This window comes from Mycteria americana, chromosome 6, assembly GCF_035582795.1.
Source record: "Mycteria americana isolate JAX WOST 10 ecotype Jacksonville Zoo and Gardens chromosome 6, USCA_MyAme_1.0, whole genome shotgun sequence".
Taxonomy (NCBI): Eukaryota; Metazoa; Chordata; class Aves; order Ciconiiformes; family Ciconiidae; genus Mycteria; species Mycteria americana.
The window spans coordinates 53,331,650-53,354,365 of NC_134370.1; the positions used below are offsets into that span (position 1 = coordinate 53,331,650).

Here is a 22,716-nt window from a genome sequence, read left to right on the forward strand (position 1 = left end):
TGTGTAAAGTATAACCATTTTCATGCACTAAAGCACTAAATTCTGTTAGATTAAGATTTTTTTTTTTTGCATGTAAGAGTGTACGAACAGAGAACACCAGCTACTCCTCCTTTCATCATACACTTCTGTCTTGCTAAGCACTCACTACTTAAAACTGAAATAAACTGTTAATTCTTCTCATAACGCACCTTTAGGGTCAGCCTCACAACATTACACTCCTGCAGAGGGTTCAGTTTCAGTGTTTCTCCCAGGTTACTGCAGCCTGATGTTTGATGCTGCATTTCACAGCAAACACAGACACCATCACTGTCAAATTTAATCTGTGGAGGGGAGAGGGAAAAAAAAAAAAAAAAGAGGTCAGAGAAAGTATAAATTAACAGAAATACACTTCCCAAAAATTATATTTACACTTACTGTGACAGTAATGACTACTAAATGCAAAATGAAAATCTCTATGCAGAATCCCCTGAAGCAGAATGTCTTCCATTGGCTAATATAAGCTATAAAACCAGGTAAAATACAGACAGTGGATACAATACCAAAGAATAATGTTACCTTTTATGCCTCTTTTTGAAAAAAATTTGCTTTACAGGGGCAGATGAAACCAGAGTTACTCAATTGAATAAACATCAAATCATACCCAATGGGGAAAGACAAAAAATAATAGAAAAAAAGTCAGAAAATACATGAAGCGGTCATGATCACAAATGTAACTTATACTTACACATACATGGAAAAATAATTACAAAAGAAACCATGACATATACTTGAGAAAAGAGAACCCAGCATGAAGAAAAAGTGGAGGAAGTAAGAGGTACATGTCATCTCAGACATATTTTTACTTTGGAAAAGGTTTGCTCTCTATTTTCCTTTGTTCAGTTTGTCTTGAATATAATTGGCATTCAATGTTTTTACATTTTAAAAAGCATTATGCATTCTATTCTTCAAAGACTTGCATTAAAGCATGCCTTGTTAAGGATACTGAACGCTGATCGTTCTCAAAAAGTAAATTAAAGGTATCTATGCATGATTCTTAAATAATGAAAATATGAAATAAATAATGAAAATAATGAAAATATTTGTTATACTGATTCTGACTTCCTCATTAAAAACAAAAAAACCCCTCCAACAACAAACAAAAAACCTCCCCCAAAACAAAAACCATAGCAATGTCTATTTTTCTGCTTCCTTCCAAAGACTTTTATAGGCCAAAATTTAACTCCATATATGTTTTTACCTAGCCTGTTAATATGAACTGTCATTGCTTTAAATTTTCTCAATTGGGTATTGCTATGCTTTCGCCATTACCATTTTTGCAGGTTATTTAAAGGGCTAACAATGGGACACAATAGCTTACTTCTCCAGATCACTAGTTGCAATTCAATCCAGGTTAGTATTGAGAAAAGTAGTTAGTAACACATGGGAGTCCCTTGAACTATGAGTTTAAAAATACCAGATCCCAGGTTTCTATACTCCAATAATCAGTAGTAAGAATGACACTCATGAGAAACTTGCATGGCTTTTCATGTAAAGAATAAAAGATTCAATGTACCATTCAGGCATACTCAATCAGTCCTGTATTCCTCCAAGTAAAGATGGAAGCACAGTGGCTAGGTGGTGAGAGATCCGAATCACCATGTTACTTACTCTTAAAAAAAAAAAAAAAAAAAAATCCAGACACAAATCCACAAAAAAATTCCTAATGCAAATATGCATTTACTGTTTTACTATTTTTAATTCAAATTCTCCCTAGGATGTTGCCAACTTCCTGAACAAAGATAGATAGCGGCATTCCTTGTAAAATTACCTTGCACAACCTTATACGTAGAATCATTTTAACAGAATATTTTCTTACTGCTTAAGACTCTCAAGAATGTTTAAATTTTTCATATAATCTTAATAGCTATATATTTAAATATATGTATTTTTAAGTGTCATCCCTATCAGGCTTATCTAGTACTCTCTGCTTACATGCTGGTGACCAGAACAGCAGTTAGAAGGGCAGAAATAAGAGTCCATTAAAAAAAAATAATAAACTTTACCAGAGGAGATGCAGATGAATGAATGCTTGCCACATACAGTGATGAAGGCATGCTGTGCTGGTTTTGGCTGGGACAGAGTTAATTTTCTTCACGGTAGCTAGTATGGGGCTGTTTTGGATTTGTGCTGAAAACAGTGTTGATAACATAGGGATGTTTTAGTTACTGCGGAGCAGCGCTTACACAGAGTCAAGGCCTTTTCTGCTTCTCACCCCACCCCACCAGCGAGTAGGCTGGGGGGGCACAAGAAGCTGGGAGGGGACACAGCTGGGACAGCTGACCCCATCTGACCAAAGGGCTATTCCAGACCATATGGCATCTTTGTCAGCATATAAAGCTGGGGAAGAAGAAAGAAGGGGGGGACATTCAGAGTTACAGCGTTTGTCTTCCCAAGTAACCATTATGCGTGATGGAGCCCTGCTTTCCTGGAGATGAACACCTGCCTGCCCATGGGAAGGAGTGAAGGAATTCCTTGTTTTGCTTTGCTTGTGTGCGCAGCTTTTGCTTTACTTATTAAACTGTCTTTATCTCAACCCTCAAGTTTTCTAACTTTTACTCTTCTGATTCTCTCCCCCACCCCACCTGGGGGGAGTGAGCGAGCGGCTGTTCGGTGCTTAGTTGCCGTCTGGGGTTAAACCACGACACGTGCCCAGGGCAGAATGCTATCTCAGTGGGCTTCAATTCCTGAGACTCCAGATTGCCAGTCTAATTTGTAAAAAGGCTTTAAAAAAAACTAGGTATGTAAATTATACCATTTCCCATATACTCAAAGGCAGCACTGGAAATAAGTGTCTGTGGAAACTCACAGAGACTGGCCATACCCTAAGTCACAGACACTGTAAAAGAAATAAAGAAAAAAAAATAGTTTGAGCACCTTTATAATAGTTGTGTTGTTTATTTCTAATTAGCATACAATTTAATTCACAAAGCTGCTTTAACAATTTCAGGCAGTGTTTTTTTTCCAATTCCTGTAATCTTTTAATACCTTCTTTTTAAAAGTGAAAGATCTGAGCAAAACTCAACTACATGGTTTATGATCAGATAACCTCAGCTCTTCAAATCAATGGACAATACAAAGCACTAAATGCCACTGGGGAGGTCTTGCTCCTGAACCTCTCTGGAAATGGTGTCACCTGTTAGATAAATGCTACAGAGGAAGTTTGAAACTTACACTTTGAATTTAGAGCTGTGTCAAATTCAGTGGCCAGAATGCTATAGCACACCTGCTATACCAGCACCAGGCATAGAGCAAATCAATATAGTCTTCAGCTGCTAAAAACTTTTTATAATGAGGAAAATGGACTTCAGACAAAGCTATCTACTGCAAGATCATTTATTCTCTGATTCATGCTGCCCCTGTTCAATGAAAAATAGTCACTGACTCATGATGGGATGTATTTGACGTTTCTAATATGAAATACAGATCCCAAGTCTACTTTTATCTCATTTAATGAATAGGTGTCACAGAAATAAGGCTAAAAAGATAAATACTTTCTTGGTCAAGATTCCTCATCTATGAGAGATTCTCGATTCATTCTAAAAGACGTTCCATAACTTTGCACTGCCCAGTAACTGTCCCTTTAACTCAATTCTTAAAAATAGTTTAAAGATAATTGTTTACATGAAAGCTCCAGCAAAACATAGGGACATCTTAAAAATCATAGCATATTCAAAAACACCTAAGATTTGCACCCAGACGGCAAAACAAAACTCTGTTTTAATCTTAGACCTATATTTTTGGAGAGCTTTTAACAATTTGTCCCATTGTGCACTTTTTCCTTCAAATGTCTGTGAAGTGACATCTTTGCTAACTTTTGTTTTTGTAATGGGGAGCAGTACAAAAGGCTGAGCATGTCATTGCATTCGTGCTTTCAACAATACACCAACTGAAAGCAGTTTTGAGCCCTTGTGCTCCAGAATGTTCATCCCTGCCCTATTGCTGTCTCACACTTGTGCAGACAGGATCAAGAATTCATACAGCTATCCTGTGACCTAAACATTGTCAAAACTAACTTTTCTTATTTTGTGTGGGAGTGGTTTATTTTTAGTCCAGATCAGATCTCAAATGCCATTCACTGTGTGGCTTCATAAATACAGACAGTGGCACAAACAATAGAGCTACATCAGTACAGGGAGAAGGAGTTGGGATTACTCCTTCAAGCTGCAGGGCTGGTGTTTGCCAGCCTCAGACACAACATCAGCAGTGCCTCCAAAACTGTATTCTTTCTCCTCTCTCTGCTGTGTTTAAATCTCTTTTTGGTTGGCAGAGCTCAAGAATAAAGCATCATTCACTTCACCCCTTGCACATACTCCCCATCATCAGCCTTCCTGTATATATTTGTGTTCCTCTTTGTGATTCTTACTCATGCTAGTAAGCATAGTCAGTAACCACAGTATAGTTTGTGTACTTTCATATTTATGACAGTTGCACAGTACATCCTCATCCAAACCATATTTAAGATTTCAAACATCAGCCTGAGCTGCCTACATGCATAAATTGTCTTCTAAGTTTATTTCGTCTTGCCAAAAAGGAGTACTGTTACTTCAAAAGTGATAAAAACCATTAAAATCTGACTTTTACACAGCAGAGGATCAAAAAAGGATCCTCCAACAACAAAGGACCCACAGAACTTCAGACATATTAAAAATACATATATACATAGACACACCCACACACAAAGCCCCCCATGTTACAATAAAGTAACAAAAATGTGCACAGACCAGACTTTTTTCATCTGTATCCATTCATTAAATTCTGTCTACATATTAAAGGTGTCTTAACAAAGAAGAAATTGCTGAGTGCACACACATTCTCTCCAAAAAGGGTAAGTTAGGGATGAAGTAACAGTGTTACTTTGCATTCTGCCCTTTCCTTATTACACATGTAAAACTGCTAGTAAAAGTAGTAATAGATTTTACTTTTTCTTCTAAATCAACCGTCGGGTTTTTTATAGGGAACATAAAAACAGCAGGACAAAATTTCAAAACAAAATACAAAAGTTCAAAAGTTGAAAACAAGGCAGCGAAGTGCAAGAAAGCCTTGCTGGTATGCTTATGGGAAGGAACTTTAGTCAATTATAGCAGCTTATGCAAAAAGAAAGAGCAGGAGGATCCAGTAAGGAATAAAGTTGAGTGGTAGGGAAATATCAAGAGAAAAAACTTACAAGTGAATAAGAACAAAAAAAAAGTACAGATATTTTCCTGGAATTTTAAAAATTGTTTTTCAGTATGCACAGAATTGAACGTAACTACAGCACAAAATGGAATACAAAGAAACTTCAGTTCTGGAACTGGGCTATGCCATTCATCTCTATGTGAACCTGCACTTGCTTTGTTTTTCCTTGCTTTCTATTCCAGCTAAACATAATTCAGGGAAAAAGGAGTCTTCCTTTATATGTTACTATAGCTACAGGACAATTTCAGCTGTACAACTGAAAAATAAATTATAAGCAATCTTTCTATTGAGATAGAAAGACAGAGATACACACTATCAGTACTTTTCTGAATAATAAGCAGCTGTAAATTTGATTAAAACCAGAGCATTTATTTTTAAATGAATAAGCAACTTAAAATAAGACAGGTACACCCAGCAAAGTCAAATAAAGACTAAGAAATGAAACATCACTAACAAAATTCTGTCTTGTGCAGTAATAGAATATAAATTAAAACATACAAATTGCTCTACCCACATATGTTAAGCACAATCTTTAGAGATTAATTTTTTGAAAAAGAAATTTCTAAGACAGAAATGTTGTTTCTCATACACACATTAATGAACGGCTTGAGTGTGTAACTGCTCTGTACACATCCTACTCTCACTGACTTAAAGCAGTATCTTGAGGTTCTGGCTGCACAACCTACAGCTAATCATAGGAAAAAATTTCCAATTAAATTTTCATAACAAGCCATTAAAGCTACTGGTATTTTTTTGTTCCTCAGTGTTGTATGTTGCTAAGCTGCAGGATAAAGAGCACAATACTAAATCCACAAATTACACATTCAAAATATTAACATATGGTAAGCACATTTTTCATATTCAGACAAAAATACATATTATGGAATCTACAATAAATCCCCAGTGTTTAAAGCAAAATAAGACCCTTGTCTCATTCTTTTTCTTCACACAACTACTCTACATGTGAAACACTTCTGAATTTAAACTCTACAATACAGTAGGTACTATTATCACTGTTAAAGCCATACATTCAGCATGAATGAATTTGAGAGAAATACTACAAGTAAAACAGAATTTATTTTGAATTTGACTTTTGTACTGTACTGTGCTTGGAAATTTACTAGCATATTTTTATGTGGTACAGTACATGGGATGTCAACTACATCTCAAAATGCATGTCTACAAAAGCTGGATTTTGGCTCCTAGAGCTGCATCGCCATAAAGTAAATTTGTATCCTAGAAAGTAAATATGTATCCTAGAAGGCAATCAAAGGATTTAGAGCTCTCTGATAATGTACACCCAGTCACATAGTGCAGGACTGCACAGACCTACAACACTAAAGTGAGCCATCTAAGGATTTAACATGAAATATAAGCTTAGAAAAAGTTGTTAAGAAACTGGTATTTTTCCTTTTTGAGTGAAAAACAGTAATAAAATCATTAAATATGTTCAACATAATACATTACCAAATTCTGAGTCAAATCCTGCGCTTAATCATAAAGCAGTGTTGTTCATTACAATGCATCTCTCCCAGTGGGTGGCCTACAAGAACAGAACTCTAGGATTTCATACATATGAGCACTTAAACATGGCAATATAATGTATTCATATGCAAGTCCCCAACCTGACTGAAATGTGATTTTGAGTAAGGAAAATCTAAAAAGTAAGGTCTGGGCAGCAGAAACTGTATTTTTTTTGAAACAATTATGATATGATAAACAGTCACAATGAAATTAAATTGCCCTCATCTAGTACAACACACTGTGGCAAAGCTACTTAGTATTTCATCATGCTCTGAAAATTGAAACTAGCAGTTTGAACAGTTGTTTATCTCCTTTTGCCAGCTCATAGTTTCATTAGTCCAGAAGAAAATTTGCACATTCCATCTGTAGCAGGAACGAAAAGCTCAGGTAAGTACAAACGAAACACAACTGTTGCCTTTTAATTTACTAGCCAAGTTTTGCATTTTGGAAAAAATGCAAAACAGTGTTTGCAAGGTTCTTGCTTAAGCAACAATATTCCATTAACCTGGAGAAACAAGCAAAGGTTTCCTCTGAATTCTGCCACAAGAGAACAAATGGGGAAACCACCTCCTCAGGAAGTTCCTACATGCCAACCCACCAAATCTCTTAATCCCAAAATGCCTACCCAAGGGCAAAGCATGCTTTCACCTGCAAACCCTCTGCCTGCCCACTGAAAGCATTTGTTTGTTACCACGCCCTTCCCTCACTGTTGATTAGAACAAGACTAGAGAAGGCAAGACAAAGGAGGAAAGAAGGGGGACAAATATACAGTATGTCCAAAGAAGGGCAACGAGGCTGGTGAAGGGTCTGGAGCACAAGTCTTATGAGGAGCGGCTGAGGGAACTGGGGTTGTTTAGCCTGGAGAAAAGGAGGCTCAGGGGAGACCTTATTGCTCTCTACAACTACCTGAAAGGAGGTTGTAGTGAGGTGGCGGTCGGTCTCTTCTCCCAAGTAACAAGTGATAGGACAAGAGGAAATGGCCTCAAGTTGCGCCAGGGGAAGTTTAGAATGGATATTAGGAAAAACTTCTTGACCGAAAGTGTTGTCAAGCATTGGAACAGGCTGCCCAGGGAAGTGGTTGAGTCACCATCCCTGGAGGTATTTAAAAGCCATGTAGATGTGGTGCTTAGGGACATGGTTTAGGGGTGGACTTGGCAGTGCTAGGTTAACGGTTGGACTTGATGATCTTAAAGGTCTTTTCCAACCTAAATGATTCTATGATCTTATTGATTCTATGATCTTACAGTTGAAGAACCCAAGGCTATTTTAAAGTTCAGATCAAATGTGGTCCCATGAAAATCACTGAATCTAGGATATTTTGAAACAACATTAAATGTCGAAGTAGAAAACATCCCGTACAACTGAAACACAATTTTTTCAAAAAGTTGAAAAGAAAAAAAAAAGGAAAAGCAATTCTTCCTGAACCAGCTTTTTTTCTTCTAAATGTCACCTTATCTGAAACGAATTTATTCCTTTTCATTTTCATCAATGATCTGAGAATTCAACTACACAGCTCAGTCACTGCTTACTTCTGCTGCAGTAGTTTTCCTATTAGGGGTGGTGATTCTGACCAAAATTTAAGAAGAGACATGGGGCTCATAACCAGAAGAGAGGTCACTGAAGAGAACATTTAGAAGCCTAAAAAGACTTTCTGTTGACTTAGGTCTTTTTCTTGGTAGTGAACATCTAACCACTGGCTGGAGCCAGTGCTTTCTTTGTCTATGAATGTGCTTATTAAGCAGAACTTTGCTTATTTCAACTTTCTGTCCCTGCAATGCAAACCTCATTGATTCTCATTAACTTGATTTTCTTCCTTTTGCCCTACACCTCTATTATAGCTTGTATAAGGAGAAATTAAAATGCTTCCTGTCAGTTGTCTGAGTCTTTCTGCTTGGTGCAAAGGCCTATGAGGAATCCTAACACAAATACATTATCACAATATATCCCACAACAAAAATCACATTCAGCTAGGTGGTATTATTAAATGATAAAATACCGTCAACACATTTAAACATAGACTCCAACAAGCACATATATAATCACAGTCAACAGTACTCTGAGTAAGCAACTGAATTGTAGGCGTAGGGATTTTTCAGTAGGCTTTGCTGAGTAGCCCTGTTTGGTAATGGCTGCTTAAAAGGAACTAGGAAAGCAGACATACACAAGCAGCAAGACCCATGCATGCACTAAGCCACGACAGCACCAGTGGCACTGTTCTTGCTACATGCATTCCTCTCCATCTGGGATGGGATTTGCTGTTTAAATTCTATTCACACAGCTTACTGGACATCTATCAAAACTGTGTCAATAATGATACTGGTTACTACTGAGTCAGAGGTAAAAGACTGCACACACAAGTACAAATGGCTCCCCTCAGCCATACACATACGTACACATTTTTTCCATTTACTATTATAGTCAATTAAATGTCAAAACCAGTAAGTAGTTAAGAATATGTTGGTTCTGAAATAATATATGTATCAAACAGTACCGAAATTCTAAGGGATTTTGCCAACAAATCAAACAATGCGCTATTGAGCAAGGAAGAGCTAAATTCATGTTTCCAAAATTCCAGTGTTCCTTCCTTTTTTTTCTTTAGGGCTTTGATACTATCCTACATGAGAGATGTGGCAAGATGGCATTGCTTGAGAATATGGAACACTACATATCAACCAGCAGAGCTTGATGTCTAGACACAAGCCCAAGATATTCATATACAATGATGCTCCAGGTCAAAATACTGTGTTTGAAAATTATAGCAGATAGGTCACATAATATAGTTATATAGTTGCATTATGAAAGCACTCACTTGGAGAGACTATTTATTCTTTCTTCCATGAAGATACGAAGCCATTTTTGTAAGTCTTCATGGGAAGTTCTGATTTAAACACAGTCCCTCAAAGTAACTTCTAAATAGTCCTAATACCAAAGCAAGGATCTCAAAACAAATTAGTAAGACTCACTTCAAAGATCTTCCACAAAAAATACCCATGTTACTTCTTTTTTTCATGGAAAAAAACCCCAACAAACCTCACAACAAAAAAGCTGTTTTCCCATAGCACTCCAAAGTACAGCATACATTTTACAACAGCTCCAGGTTCCACCGGTTGATTTTTCCAGCTCTGCAGCACAACTCCAACTCCCCATCAAAATGAGAGCCAGAAACTTTATCAAGAGTTTCCCAGACTAAATATTTCATAGGGAAAACTCTCCCTTCCTCTCTTTGGGTCACTGCTGGTTTTCCACTGAGTCAGCTATCTGGCTCCATCCATCTGGTTCTATAAAGCCTTTACGCCAATCACACCTTGAAATCGCAAACACTGTAGAAAGCTTAGCAGAATACCTAAGCTTTTCCAGACTACCTAACTGATAGAGCTGCAAACACCCCACTCTGAAACAGGACGGGTGATAGGAAAACAGAACACAGGCTTAAAAGCTGACTAAACAAGGTGAAGGCATGTGACAGGTCACACCCCAATGATTTCCTGTTCTGTATTTTTCATGTGCCTTTTGGAATATTTGCCAAAACATTTTATATTATTTTAACTTAGTTTTATGAATTATATTGTATACGAACCAAAGCCTGAAGAGTTTTACTGGACAAAAACCTTAGAACAAAGGAGCAAAACAATGGCTGAATAGAAGAGGTAGTACACAAGCATTTTGTGGAGTCATGGCATTTTGTCTGTTGGCATTAGAGAGAAAAATGTCTTTTATCATTCAAATAATTGTCTGGGGGTGCACACATTCCTCATACTTACTGAATCCTACGAGTGCATACTCATATAGTTTAAACAGTTCGATTGGTCTACTGACAGGCAGATGATACTAAAAAGAGCACTGATGCATATCCATAAACATTCTCCAATCCATTTCTCAATCTTACAATTTAATGTCATTTGTTTCCTGAAAGGGGGGGGGGGGCATCATTGTTTTATTATTTACTTTAAATCAGAGATTTCAGACATGAGTTTAGTTCTGTACACATCTTCATCAGATTATGTCAGAAAATGTAGTAGAGTTCAATGTATATGTACTTTTTTCCTGAGCTAAAAGCATAAAGACTTCAGGTATACTGTACCTTTTAATAATTTAGAGCATGCCACATCATGATAATTTTTATTATTCTGTATTTTATTTACCATACGTAACATATATTTGCTTTGGAAATTAAAAAACAGAACTAATTTAGGTTGGCAAATAAAATATTAACACACACATACCAAAACATTACTATCAGTACATCTGTGAAATACACTGGATGTATAAGGAGCTATTGGATGAAATCCTGATACTGCTGACATCAAATGGTAACCACTGCATTGCTTTGATGTGGCCTGTGTTCCACCTATTCTCTTTAAGCGTCATTTGTACCATGACACTAAGAAGCAAGTCTTACTAATATTACAACTTACTTTTTGAGGTGACAAAACACTGTAAATACGTTAGCACTTTAACTCTCAAACTTTTCCCAACATGATTTTTCATGTTGTAATGCCTATAGATGGCTCTATTAAACACATATTGTTTTGAAAATTAAAGGAATATGTGTATAAAAGCCAAACAAAGGAAAAATAAAATCCATTGCCCTTTATAAGAGACTTGTTTTTCATTACTCACCAACTGACATCCTTCCAGGGACTTTACCAGCTGAGCATTCTGACAAGAGAGAATGGAACCAGCCAAGTTGAGCATTACGCACACAGCAGACAGCAGCATGAAAAAGGTTATCTGGAAAAAAACCAAACAGCCTATTATTATTCACTGCAAGAGGCAAACAAGAAAAAAAACATCATTTAGACATTCAAGAACTTCCAATCTGTCATACAATTACATGGATGGTAACATTTTATACATTTTAAAAAAGAAAGTAGAATATCCTTTAATCTGACACCATCCTGAGTCTCACACTATAAGAGAAAGCCAAATCAAAACTAGACTTGACTATCATCTATTTTCCTCCAGCCATTTCAAAATCATCTATTTATCTCCCACTTTTATCACACACTCTGAAAATTCAATGGGTTTTATGAATGAGCGTTATTAACAAGTAAGATTTGAAAAAAGTATTTTTATAATCAAAAGTAGTCTTAAAACAATTTAAATCCCTTTTGATGAGGACACAGGTATCTTAAAGAGGAAAAGTGTTTGTGAATATCATGTATCATGAGTTTGTACAAGTTGGGGAAAAAAAGGTGAATAAAATTCTGGATATATATAATTACTTGGTTTTTAAACAATTGCATTTTAAGCAGTATCCTCCGTATCAACTACCCATTGTGTTAATTACTCCTTTCCCCTCTTTTCAAAATATATCAAAACAATAATTAACTTGATTGCATCTACTTAACTATTATTTTATTGCTTTAAATGTAAAAAAACCTGGCCCAGTCTGGGCAGACAGAAATGTCAATATGTAGGGAACTCAATATGCAGGGAAATAGAAAGGCACAAGCAGCAAGAGGCCAAGAATAAACATGTGCTTAATATGTGGCCACCTTAAATATTCAGTGTTCACGTTGCCATATAACACTCATACTCCTATCGAGTTATCTGAAATTAGTAAGAAATTCTGTTGCATCTTTTTTCCATATGCATGCCCATAGTTTACAATCTTGCCAGTCACTGTTCTCACAAGGTGTTATCTTCCATCAATGCATATGCTACAAATATTTTTGGCAACCTTAAATCCAAAATGGTTGGATCTTTTTTAGTGTTTTTCAAATGAAAAACAAGAATTTGAATAGTTTCCCTCTTCACCAACCTAAGCCTTACTTGACAGAAAAATTCCCAATTGATACATCTAAGGGTTAAATCATATCTCCATTGCATATCTTGATAGAAAACAAGATTTCAAGTATTTTTACAATTTAACACTCCTATATTGTGTGTATGAAAAGAGTCTGTGACAAATCTGTGTCAAAGTCAAAACTTCTAGAATAAAAGACATATTGCTACCATATAATAATGGGCAGTTAGATAACGTCTGTGTCTCTATATATCGTCACATATGCAGAGAAACACTGATACTGTAAGTAGTGTAAAATCTGCGCTAATGGATACCTTGCAGACTCAATATTTATATATCACATCATTTTATTATTTCTTAATTTTTGTATATTTAATCATTGTAACCCAAGAGCTTTATCAATTTATTTTTGCTAATACAGGCAAAAATTAATATACTTGATAGAGTGATAGTTGTTAAATCATTGAGCTTTCTAACATACTAACCATGATTTTTAACATACTTGTTCTAGCCCTTTAACTGCAAATTCATTTGAATGTTAATGGAAGTTTTACCAAAAATAGGAATTGATTTATTCTTTTTTGTTGTTGTTGTTATTTTTTATGTTGCCAGTGTTTCAATTGCTAACCTTGTACTGCAAATTCTCCTGGAGTAAATCCACATTATTGGTTATATCATATTCCTTTTATGAACCATACACATGTTCCTGAAAATTCACATCTTTAAAGAAGTCCTGATTGCCTTACAGAAATGAGTAGCCACGTGTGCAAATGGACATCAAAACTTGTTTGATTCAAAAAAATTTAAACATCAGACACCTTTTCTCTGACAAGTACAGTTCGCATATGAAACTTCAGCCATTTAAAAAAAAACCAAAGTAACAAAAGGCAAACATCCTCTAATTTTATGTTGATTGACTCGGGTAGGCTTACAGGAAATGAAAAATACATGGTGTGATGCTAGGGCTGATGAAATCCAGTCCTTTGCTGACATATAACTTCCATATGAAGTCATCAGAACTGTGTAGAATCTCAACACCAAATCCCCTTTATAGCTCTCCTGCTACAACACCAAATAGGAGTTAATTCTTCATGGTTAAAACACTTTCCTTATGTATTCAGTTGTCCCCTCATTAATCCCTGGCAGAACCAACACAGCACTTGCTGCTCAAAGAGCCTTCCTCAGCTAATGAACTCTACGAAGTTCTATAAAGTCTACAAAGTTCTGAAAGCTCAAAGAAAACAGAGTCCCCTATGCTGAAGAAAAACCTACTGTATCAACTCTGCTCCAAACGCCTTTCATTAGCCACATACCTTCAGGAAAAGAAGGGTCCCAAACAGTTCTTGAAAGCTACCACAAGCACTTTTTTTGAAAAATAAACAAACCAACCCTGTAATCTCCACATTATTAACCAAAGGACAGAAGTTGCAATACAAATTTTAGTTGCTACCTTCATATTCTTCCAAGCATCACAGCTGACAACAAGGTTTAGAACCTATGTCAGGTTTACCTATCTTTACCTCCATATCAGCATTCATTAATGATGAAACCTCTGTTGGTGCTTCCAAAGTAACCTCTTCCTCGTCACATGCAAAAACAAGGGAGAAGGATCCAGCACTCTATCAAAATCATGTAACAGGCTCTTAAAATTTCTGCTCTCCTCTGTGGGTTTAAGTCTCACATTATGTATAGAAGTTGCATTAAGTGACAGCCACCAGTGACACAGTAACATATCAAACACCAAAGTTCTCTTTCACACTTGTATTCCCAGTTTTGCTGTTTTATGCCTCACTTCCCAATGTCCCGGGCAAGACATTACCTAAGCTGGGCTGGGCATGTAGTTAGAAGGGAAAGCTCAGGTCCTGTGCAAGCCTTTTGCAATTACCTTGCCTCATGTAGAGCACAAAGAGCCTAATAAAAACAATTTAAGTATTTCCAATATCCTTCCTTAAAGCTTCTAAGATAAATACCAAAAAAGCTTTCCACTGATGGAACAGGACACACCTGTTATGCTGTTATCACAACTTTTGAGGTGAAGTTGACCACCATGCTGGAAGCCACAACAGAGGAAAGGAAGCATAAAAATATCAATTACTACATTAACAGGCATTAAAAAAAAATGTTCAGTGTGCTTAATGTTTTTATCACAAATCAGTCTTTTCTAACATTGGCATAAGTACAGCAGTAAAGATAAACATATCTGCAACCCTTTGAAGGAGTGGTTATTGTGGATTACGATTGAGAGCCAACACTACATTACAAAACACGGTAGATGAAGTCAGATCCACATTATTTGTGAAATTCACAGAATCACAGAATCATATAGGTTGGAAAAGATCTTTAAGATCATCGAGTCCAACCATAAACCTAACCCTGCCAAAAACCACCACTACACCATGTCTCTAAGTACCTCATCCAAACGTCCTTTAAATACCTCCAGGGATGGCGACTCAACCACTTCCCTGGGCAGTCTGTTCCAATGCTTGATAACCCTCTCGGTGAAGAAAAATTTCCTAATATCCAGTCTAAACCTCCCCTGGCGCAACTTGAGGCCATTTCCTCTTGTCCTATCACTTGTTACCTGGGAGAAGAGACCAACCCCCACCTCTCTACAACCTCCTTTCAGGTAGTTGTAGAGAGCGATGAGGTCTCCCCTCAGCCTCCTTTTCTCCAGGCTAAACAGTCCCAGCTCCCTCAGCCGCTCCTCATCAGACTTCTGCTCCAGACCCTTCACCAGCTTCGTTGCCCTTCTCTGTACACGCTCCAGCACCTCAATATCCCTCTTGTAGTGGGGGGCCCAAAACTGAACACAGTATTCGAGGTGCGGCCTCACCAGTGCCGAGTACAGGGGCACAATCACTTCCCTAGTCCTGCTGGCCACGCTATTTTTGATACAGGCCAGGATGCCATTGGCCTTCTTGGCCGCCTGGGCACACTGCTGGCTCATATTCAGGCGGCTGTCAACCAACACCCCCAGGTCCTTCTCTGCCAGGCAGCTTTCCAGCCACTCTTCCCCAAGCCTGTAGCGTTGCATGGGGTTGCTGTGGCCCAAGTGCAGGACCTTGCACTTGGCCTTGTTAAACCTCATACAATTCACCCCAGCCCATCGATCCATCCTGTCCAGGTCCCTCTGCAGAGCCTGCCTACCCTCCAGCAGATCAACACTCCCACACAACTTGGTGTCGTCTGCAAACTTACTGAGAGTACACTCGATCCCTTCGTCCAGATCATTGATAAAGATGTTAAACAGAACTGGCCCCAACACAGAGCCCTGGGGAACACCGCTTGTGACCGGCCGCCAACCGGAGTAAACTCCATTCACCACCACTCTTTGGGCCCGGCCGTCCAGCCAGTTCTTTACCCAGCGAAGAGTACACCCGTCCAAGCCATGAGCAGCCAGTTTCTCCAGGAGAATGCTGTGGGAAACCGTGTCGAAGGCTTTACTGAAGTCTAGATAGACAACATCCACAGCCTTGCCCTCATCCACTAGGCGGGTCACCTTGTCATAGAAGGAGATCAGGTTGGTCAAGCAGGACCTGCCTTTCCTGAACCCATGCTGGCTGGGCTTGATCCCTTGGTTATCCTCTACATGCCGTGTGATAGCACTCAGCATGATCTGCTCCATCAGCTTCCCCGGCACCGAGGTCAGGCTAACAGGCCTGTAGTTCCCCGGGTCCTCCTTCCGGCCCTTCTTGAAGATGGGTGTCACATTCGCTAATCTCCAGTCAGCAGGGACTTCCCCAGTTAGCCAGGATTGCTGGTAAATGATGGAAAGGGGCTTGGTGAGCACATCTGCCAGCTCCTTCAACACTCTCGGGTGGATCTCATCAGGCCCCATAGACTTGTGAGTGTCTAAGTGGTGCAGCAGGTCACTCACCATTTCCCCCTGGATAATGGGGGCTCCAGTCTGGTCCCCATCCCTATCTTCCAACTCCAGGGGCTGGGTACCCATAGAACATTCGGCCCTGCTAATAAAGACTGCGGCAAAGAAGGCATTAAGTACCTCAGCCTTTTCCTCATCCTTGGTCACTGTGTTTCCTCCCCCATCTACTAGGGGCTGGAGATTCTCCTTACGTCTCCTTTTGCAATTAAGTATGTCTAATTTCCACAATAAAATGTCTAAATTAAGTATATCTAATTTCCACAATAAAATTTTCCTCAGAAAGTGAGCTACTGAATGTTTCCTCTGAGAGCTCAGTGTGACATACTTGCAGGAACACTATGAAACTATTAGGAAAGAGTGTAAGATGCCGTTAACCCAATGACCACGGGCAAGAGCTTACACTGAAGAAAACACACAATTAAGTGTCAGACACTGAAGGGCTATGACATCTTAACGTCGCTTTAAAACTACACTATTATGTTCTTCACCTTTCTAGCTACGAAATATAAACAAGATAAAATATTCCTAAAATTCAGGAAGATGCATTAATACCACTGATCTCCAAAAGCTTTACAGACACCAAGAATTAGTACATAAAAAAAAGCGAAGCCAATTGATTTATTATGACATGGAGTTAGCAGAATTAATTGGAGAAGTCAAAGCTGATATTCTATACAAAGCACTCTATAGAACAAATGTTAATAGGACTTCCTACTTAAATGTTACCATAATCCTAAACTAATTCTACAACACTAATTAGCTCTGCTCTGAGACAATTATTTAAAATGATATAACTACTCAAAATTTGAGATGTCATCTTGCACCTGTGTTGTGGTATAGCCCCAGTCAGCAATTAAGTACCACACAGCTGCTTGCTCACCCTCTCAGGAAGGGAATTAGAAGAGCAAAAGTAAGAAAACTCATGAGTTGAGATAAGAACAGTTTAATAATTGGTGGGGAGGGAGAAGAAATTGTAATGAGAAGGAAAACAAGAAGAGAGTAAGAGAGGACCAAAACCCAGGAAAAAAAAAAGGGATACAACCGCTCACCACCCGCCAACCGATGCCCACCCAGTCCCTGAGCAGCGATCACTGCTCCCTGGCCAACTACCCCCAGATTATACACTGGGCATGACATCGTATGGTATGGAATAGCCCTCTGGTCAGTTTGGATCAACTATCTTGGCTGTGCCCCCTCCCAGCATCTTGTGCACCCGGCAGAGCATGGGAAGCTGAAAAGTCCTTCACTAGTGTAAACATTACTTAGCAACAGCCAAAATATCAGCGTGTTATCAATATTATTCTCATACTAAAATACAAAACTCAGCACTACACCAGCTCCTAGGAAGAAAATTAACTCTATCCCAGCTGAAACCAGGACAGTATCCACCCCTTATTCTATACCATCTATGTCATGCCCAGGTTCTACCCTTTCTAATACATTCCAATTAATCACCACCACTTTTCCTGTCTTTTGATATATACACATAGATATCATTCCCTTGGTCTATGGGCCATCCCTCTAAAATGTCCGTTGAGTTAATTTAGTCCATGACTTTGGGCTCCACTGTCATAACAGTCCTTCAGGGCAGGAGAGATGGTGTGTGGTGTTGGATTGTTGCATGCTGAAGTCAGTTCCGGTTCCATCACAGCTGCACTTTGCTGGGGTTCGTCAAAGTTCATTCTTCATTAATCTCAGTGGTTCTCACTGAAATACCATTGATATGGCATATAGCAACCATAAAAGTGATTACATACTGTATTATGTAGCAATTAACATCATACCATTTAGTTCATTGGCTATTCTCACCCAAAATCAAATCCCCTTGAGGTACACAGCGGACTTCCCCATCTTTTTGCATTGCCCACCAAGTACACCCAGGTCCTTGAGCAAAAGCAATCCCACGAACAGGCTTGCCTTTGCCCGAGGCAGGAGTACCCCAGACTGTGTTCCCCAGCATGTTTTTTATGTGCACTACAGGGACTTTATCTCCTTCTACAGTACATAAAAGTTTTGATTGGGCAGAGCCAGCTCGATTGGCAGGTCCCCTAGTGTTGGCTAACCAGGTGGCCTTTGCTAAATGTGTATCCCAATGTTTGAATGTCCCAGCACCCATTGCTCGCAGTGTAGCCTTTAACAGTCCGTTGTATCCTTCGATTTTTCCGGAGGCTGGTGCATGATAGGGGATGTGATATACCCACTCAATGTGATATATCCACTCTTTGGCCCAGGTGTCTATGAGGTTGTTTTGAAAATGAGTCCCATTGTCTGACTCAGTTCTTTCTAGGGTTCCATGTCGCCATAGGACTTGCTTTTCAAGGCCCAGGATAGCGTTCTGGGCGGTAGCATGGGGCACAGGGTATGTTTCCAGCCATCCGGTGGTTGCTTCCACCGTTGTAAGCACATAGCGCTTGCCTTGGCGGGTTTGCGGGAGCGTGATAGAATCGATCTGCCAGGCCTCCCCATATTTATATTTCAGCCATCGCCCTCCATACCACAGAGGCTTTAACCGCTTGGCTTGTTTAATTGCAGTGCGTGTTTCACATTCATGGATAACCTGTGCGATAGTGTCCATGGTCAAGTCCACCCCTCGATCACGAGCCCATCTATATGTTGCATCTCTTCCTTGACGGCCTGAGGTGTCATGGGCCCACCGAGCTATAAATAATTCACCCTTATGTTGCCAGTCCAGATCCACCTGAGCCACTTCAATCTTAGCAGCCTGATCCACCTGCTGGTTGTTTTGATGTTCCTCAGTGGCCCAGCTCTTGGGTACGTGAGCATCTACGTGACGTACTTTTACAACCAGGTTCTCTACCCAAGCAGCAATATCTTGCCACAATGCGGCAGCCCAGATGCGTTTGCCTCTGTGCTGCCAATTGTTCTGCTTCCATTGCTGTAACCACCCTCACAGGGCACTTGCCACCATCCATGAATCAGTAGAGAGAGCGAGCACTGGCCACTTTTCTCATTCAGCAAAGTCTAAAGCCAACTGCATGGCCTTCACCTCTCGAAACCGACTCGAAACTGAGTGACGGTGGCACTTTAGAACGAGTAGAACACACTGGAACCGCCATTTCAGTGAAGCCTCCGAGGCAAGCAGCTCTGAGACAGAGGACCACGTCGGGGGACCGCTGCTGGATCGGCGAAACCGCGGCAAAACCGCGCAGGGAAGGGAGGAAAAAGGAAAATAAAGGGGGGCACGGAGAGAAAGGGCTACCGCAGCCATGCCCCGGCCCCTGAGCAGGAAGGCGGGAGCTCCTGACAAGGGCCTGGCTCTGACTCAGCGTGGGCGGGGACAAGAGTGATGGGCGGCAATTCCCTTCCCGTACAAGAGCATCTCCCAGGGAGCGCGAGCGACCAGGGCGTGGCACATCGGAAGGGCGTGGCGTAGCAGTTTGCGCGGCAGTTCGCGCAGGCAGGGCGTGTAGGGAAGGCAAAGGCACCCTAGCAGCTCAAGAGGTACTGCGAGAAGTGAGTTCATTCGGTAGTCCCCATCCTTCCAGAAGAAACTCAGCTATGGTCTTCACTCGTCAGAAAGCGATGCCCTCTGTGCTCGCCAGAGTGGATGTGGCTACCCGGACGGACCTCCCACAAAAACATGCGGCCACCCAGGTCTCAGGCTGCAGGGAGTGCCTGGGCCTCTCACTGTTCACGCATGGCAGCTGTGTGGACAGCTGTGTGAGATGCAACCAGGTGGATGATTTGCTCTGCATGGTGGCAGAGCTACGGGAGGAGGTAGAAAGGTTAAGGAGCATCAGGGAGGCTGAGAAAGAGATCGACTGGTGGTGCCATGCTCTGCCCCCCCTGAGACAGGAACAGGAGCAGCAGCAGCCACCAGTAAGAACCCACGATCAAGGGGATCCTCTATCCCTCCCCCCCACCGGGCTGAAGGCAGCAGCTCAAAGGAGGAGAGTGAATGGAGGCGAGTCCACGCTCGTGGCAGCAGGCGAAGGCCCTCCCTGCCCACCTCGCCCCCCCAGGTGCCTCTGTACAACAGGTATGAGGCCCTGGAGGTGGAAGACCAGTCAATGGAGGATGGGGACAACAGTCTATCTACACCAGAGGTGTCGCCCAGGTCAGAAGAACGTACCTCTCGTATTAACACCACCTCCACAAGGAAGAGAAGACGGGTTATAGTTGTGGGTGACTCCCTTCTGAAGGGAACCGAGGGTCCAGTATGCCGGACGGACCCTCCTCTTAGGGAGGTCTGCTGCCTCCCTGGGGCCCGCGTGAGGGATGTCACCAGGATACTCCCTAGCCTGGTACGGCCCTCGGACTATTACCCCCTACTGCTCTTCCGTGTGGGGGTCGATGAAGCTGCAACACAAAGTCCTAGGGCGATCAAAAGAGACTTCAGGGCCTTGGGACGGCTAGTAAGGAGCAATTACTAGCACAGGTTATTTTCTCCTCTGGAGCACAGGTTATTTCTCTTCTCTCCTTCCAGTTGTGGGCAGTGACACAAGAAGGAACAGAGACACCCACTCTATTAACGCATGGCTCCGTGGCTGGTGTCATCACCACAGATTTGGTTTTTTTTGACAACGGGATGGCCTACGCAGCACCGGGTTTGCTGGCAGCTGATGGGATTCATCTTTCTCAAAGGGGAAAGAGAATCTTTGCTCAGGAACTTGCGGGGCTCATCGACAGAGCTTTAAACTAGACTCGAAGCGGGAGGGGGATAATATCAGGCTTGCCCAAGGGAAGCTGAGGGACGACGTGCCACGGTTAGAGGGAGCGGGTGCCAGCGAAGGCACTCGGCCTGTGTCCCTGAGATGTGTGGGGTACGCCGGGGCACAGCCGAAGTCGAACAGAGTTGAGCTAGGGGATACTGAGGCAATAGGAGCCAAGAGGGAAAGGCCAGCGAAACGCCTCAAAGCACACAAGGGGTGTTCTTCTATGAAGCAGACACGGATGACAGCCCAGCTGAAGTGCCTCTACACCAATGCATGCAGCATGGGCAACAAGCAGGAGGAGCTGGAAGCCATTGTACATCAGGAAAACTATGATATGGTTGCCATCACGGAAGCGTGGTGGGATGACTCGCACAACTGGAGTGTGGCGATGGATGGCTATAAACTCTTCAGGAGGGATAAGCGAGGCAGGAGAGGCGGTGGGGTAGCCCTATACGTCAGGGAGTGTCTGGATAGTTTGGAGCTCGATGATGGTGATGATAGGGTGGAGTGTCTATGGGTAAGAATCAGGGGGAAGGCCAACAAGGCAGATATTGTGGTGGGAGTCTGTTACAGACCACCCAACCAGGATGAGGAGACAGATGAACTATTCTATAAGCAGCTGGGAGAAGCCTCACAATCACTAGCCCTTGTTCTTGTGGGGGACTTCAACCTGCCGGATGTCTGCTGGAAATACAGTACAGCAGAGAGGAAAGAGTCTAGGAGGTTCCTAGAGCGTGTGGCAGATAACTTCCTGATACAGCTGGCGAGTGAGCCAGCTAGGGAAGGTGCCCCGCTGGACCTCTTGTTCACGAACAGAGAAGGACTTGTGAGCCATGTGATGGTTGGAGGCCGTCTTGGGCAGAGTGATCACGAAATGATAGAGTTTTTGATACATGGAGAAGCGACGAGGGGGGTGAGCAAAACTGCCACCTTAGACTTCCGGAGGGCACACTTCGGCCTGTTTAGGAGACTGGTTGACAGAGTCCCCTGGGAAGCAGCCCTAAAGGGCAAAGGAGTCCAGGAAGGCTGGACATTCTTTAAGGAGGAAGTCCTAAAGGCACAAGAGCGGGCTGTCCCCAGGTGCCGAAAGACGAGCCCGCGGGGAAGAAGACTGGCCTGGCTGACTAGAGAGCTCTGGCTCGAACTCAGGAAAGAGAGGAAAGTCTATGACCACTGGAAGAAGGGGCAGGCAACTCAGGAAGACTACAAAGGTGTAGCGAGGCTGTGCAGGGAGAAAATTAGAAGGGCCAAAACTGAGCTAGAGCTCAATCTGGCTGCTGCTGTAAAAGACAACAAAAAACACTGGATTTAAGAAATAAATTTTTTACAATGAGGGTGGTGAGGCACTGGAACAGGTTGCCCAGAGAGGTAGTGGAGGCCCCATCCCTGGAAACATTCAAGGTCAGGTTGGATGGGGCTCTGAGCAACCTGATCTGGTTAAAGATGTCCCTGCTCTTGCAGGGAGGTTGGACTAGATGACCTGTAAAGGTCCCCTCCAATCCAAAGCATTCTATGATTCTATGATGATTCTATGACTCTACTGGCCCCGTTATCCCAGCATCGGAGCAGCCAGGTGACAATGTGCTCGCCTGGACGACGCCTGAAATCTTTTCGCATACCTCGCAGCTTACTCGGGGATAGGGATCAGGTGGTTTCCGTCTCGTCCACAA

The 22,716-nt window shown here is 41.4% G+C and overlaps 1 protein-coding gene across 5 annotated transcripts in view; it reads right to left on the reverse strand.

Moving 5' to 3' along the window:
• ENTREP2 (endosomal transmembrane epsin interactor 2) overlaps positions 1 to 22,716 on the reverse strand; it is a 189,300-nt gene that overhangs the window by 60,323 nt on the left and 106,261 nt on the right. For all 5 annotated transcript variants that reach the window (XR_012776232.1, XM_075505874.1, XM_075505873.1 and 2 more), the window contains 2 exons: positions 11,359 to 11,469; positions 189 to 320 (listed from right to left, as the gene is read on the reverse strand). Coding sequence is in view for 4 of the 5 variants with exons in the window: in XM_075505874.1 (XP_075361989.1) it covers positions 189 to 320; positions 11,359 to 11,469 (243 nt within the window). In the remaining variant the exon portion in view is untranslated. The remainder of the gene's footprint in view (positions 1 to 188; positions 321 to 11,358; positions 11,470 to 22,716) is intronic.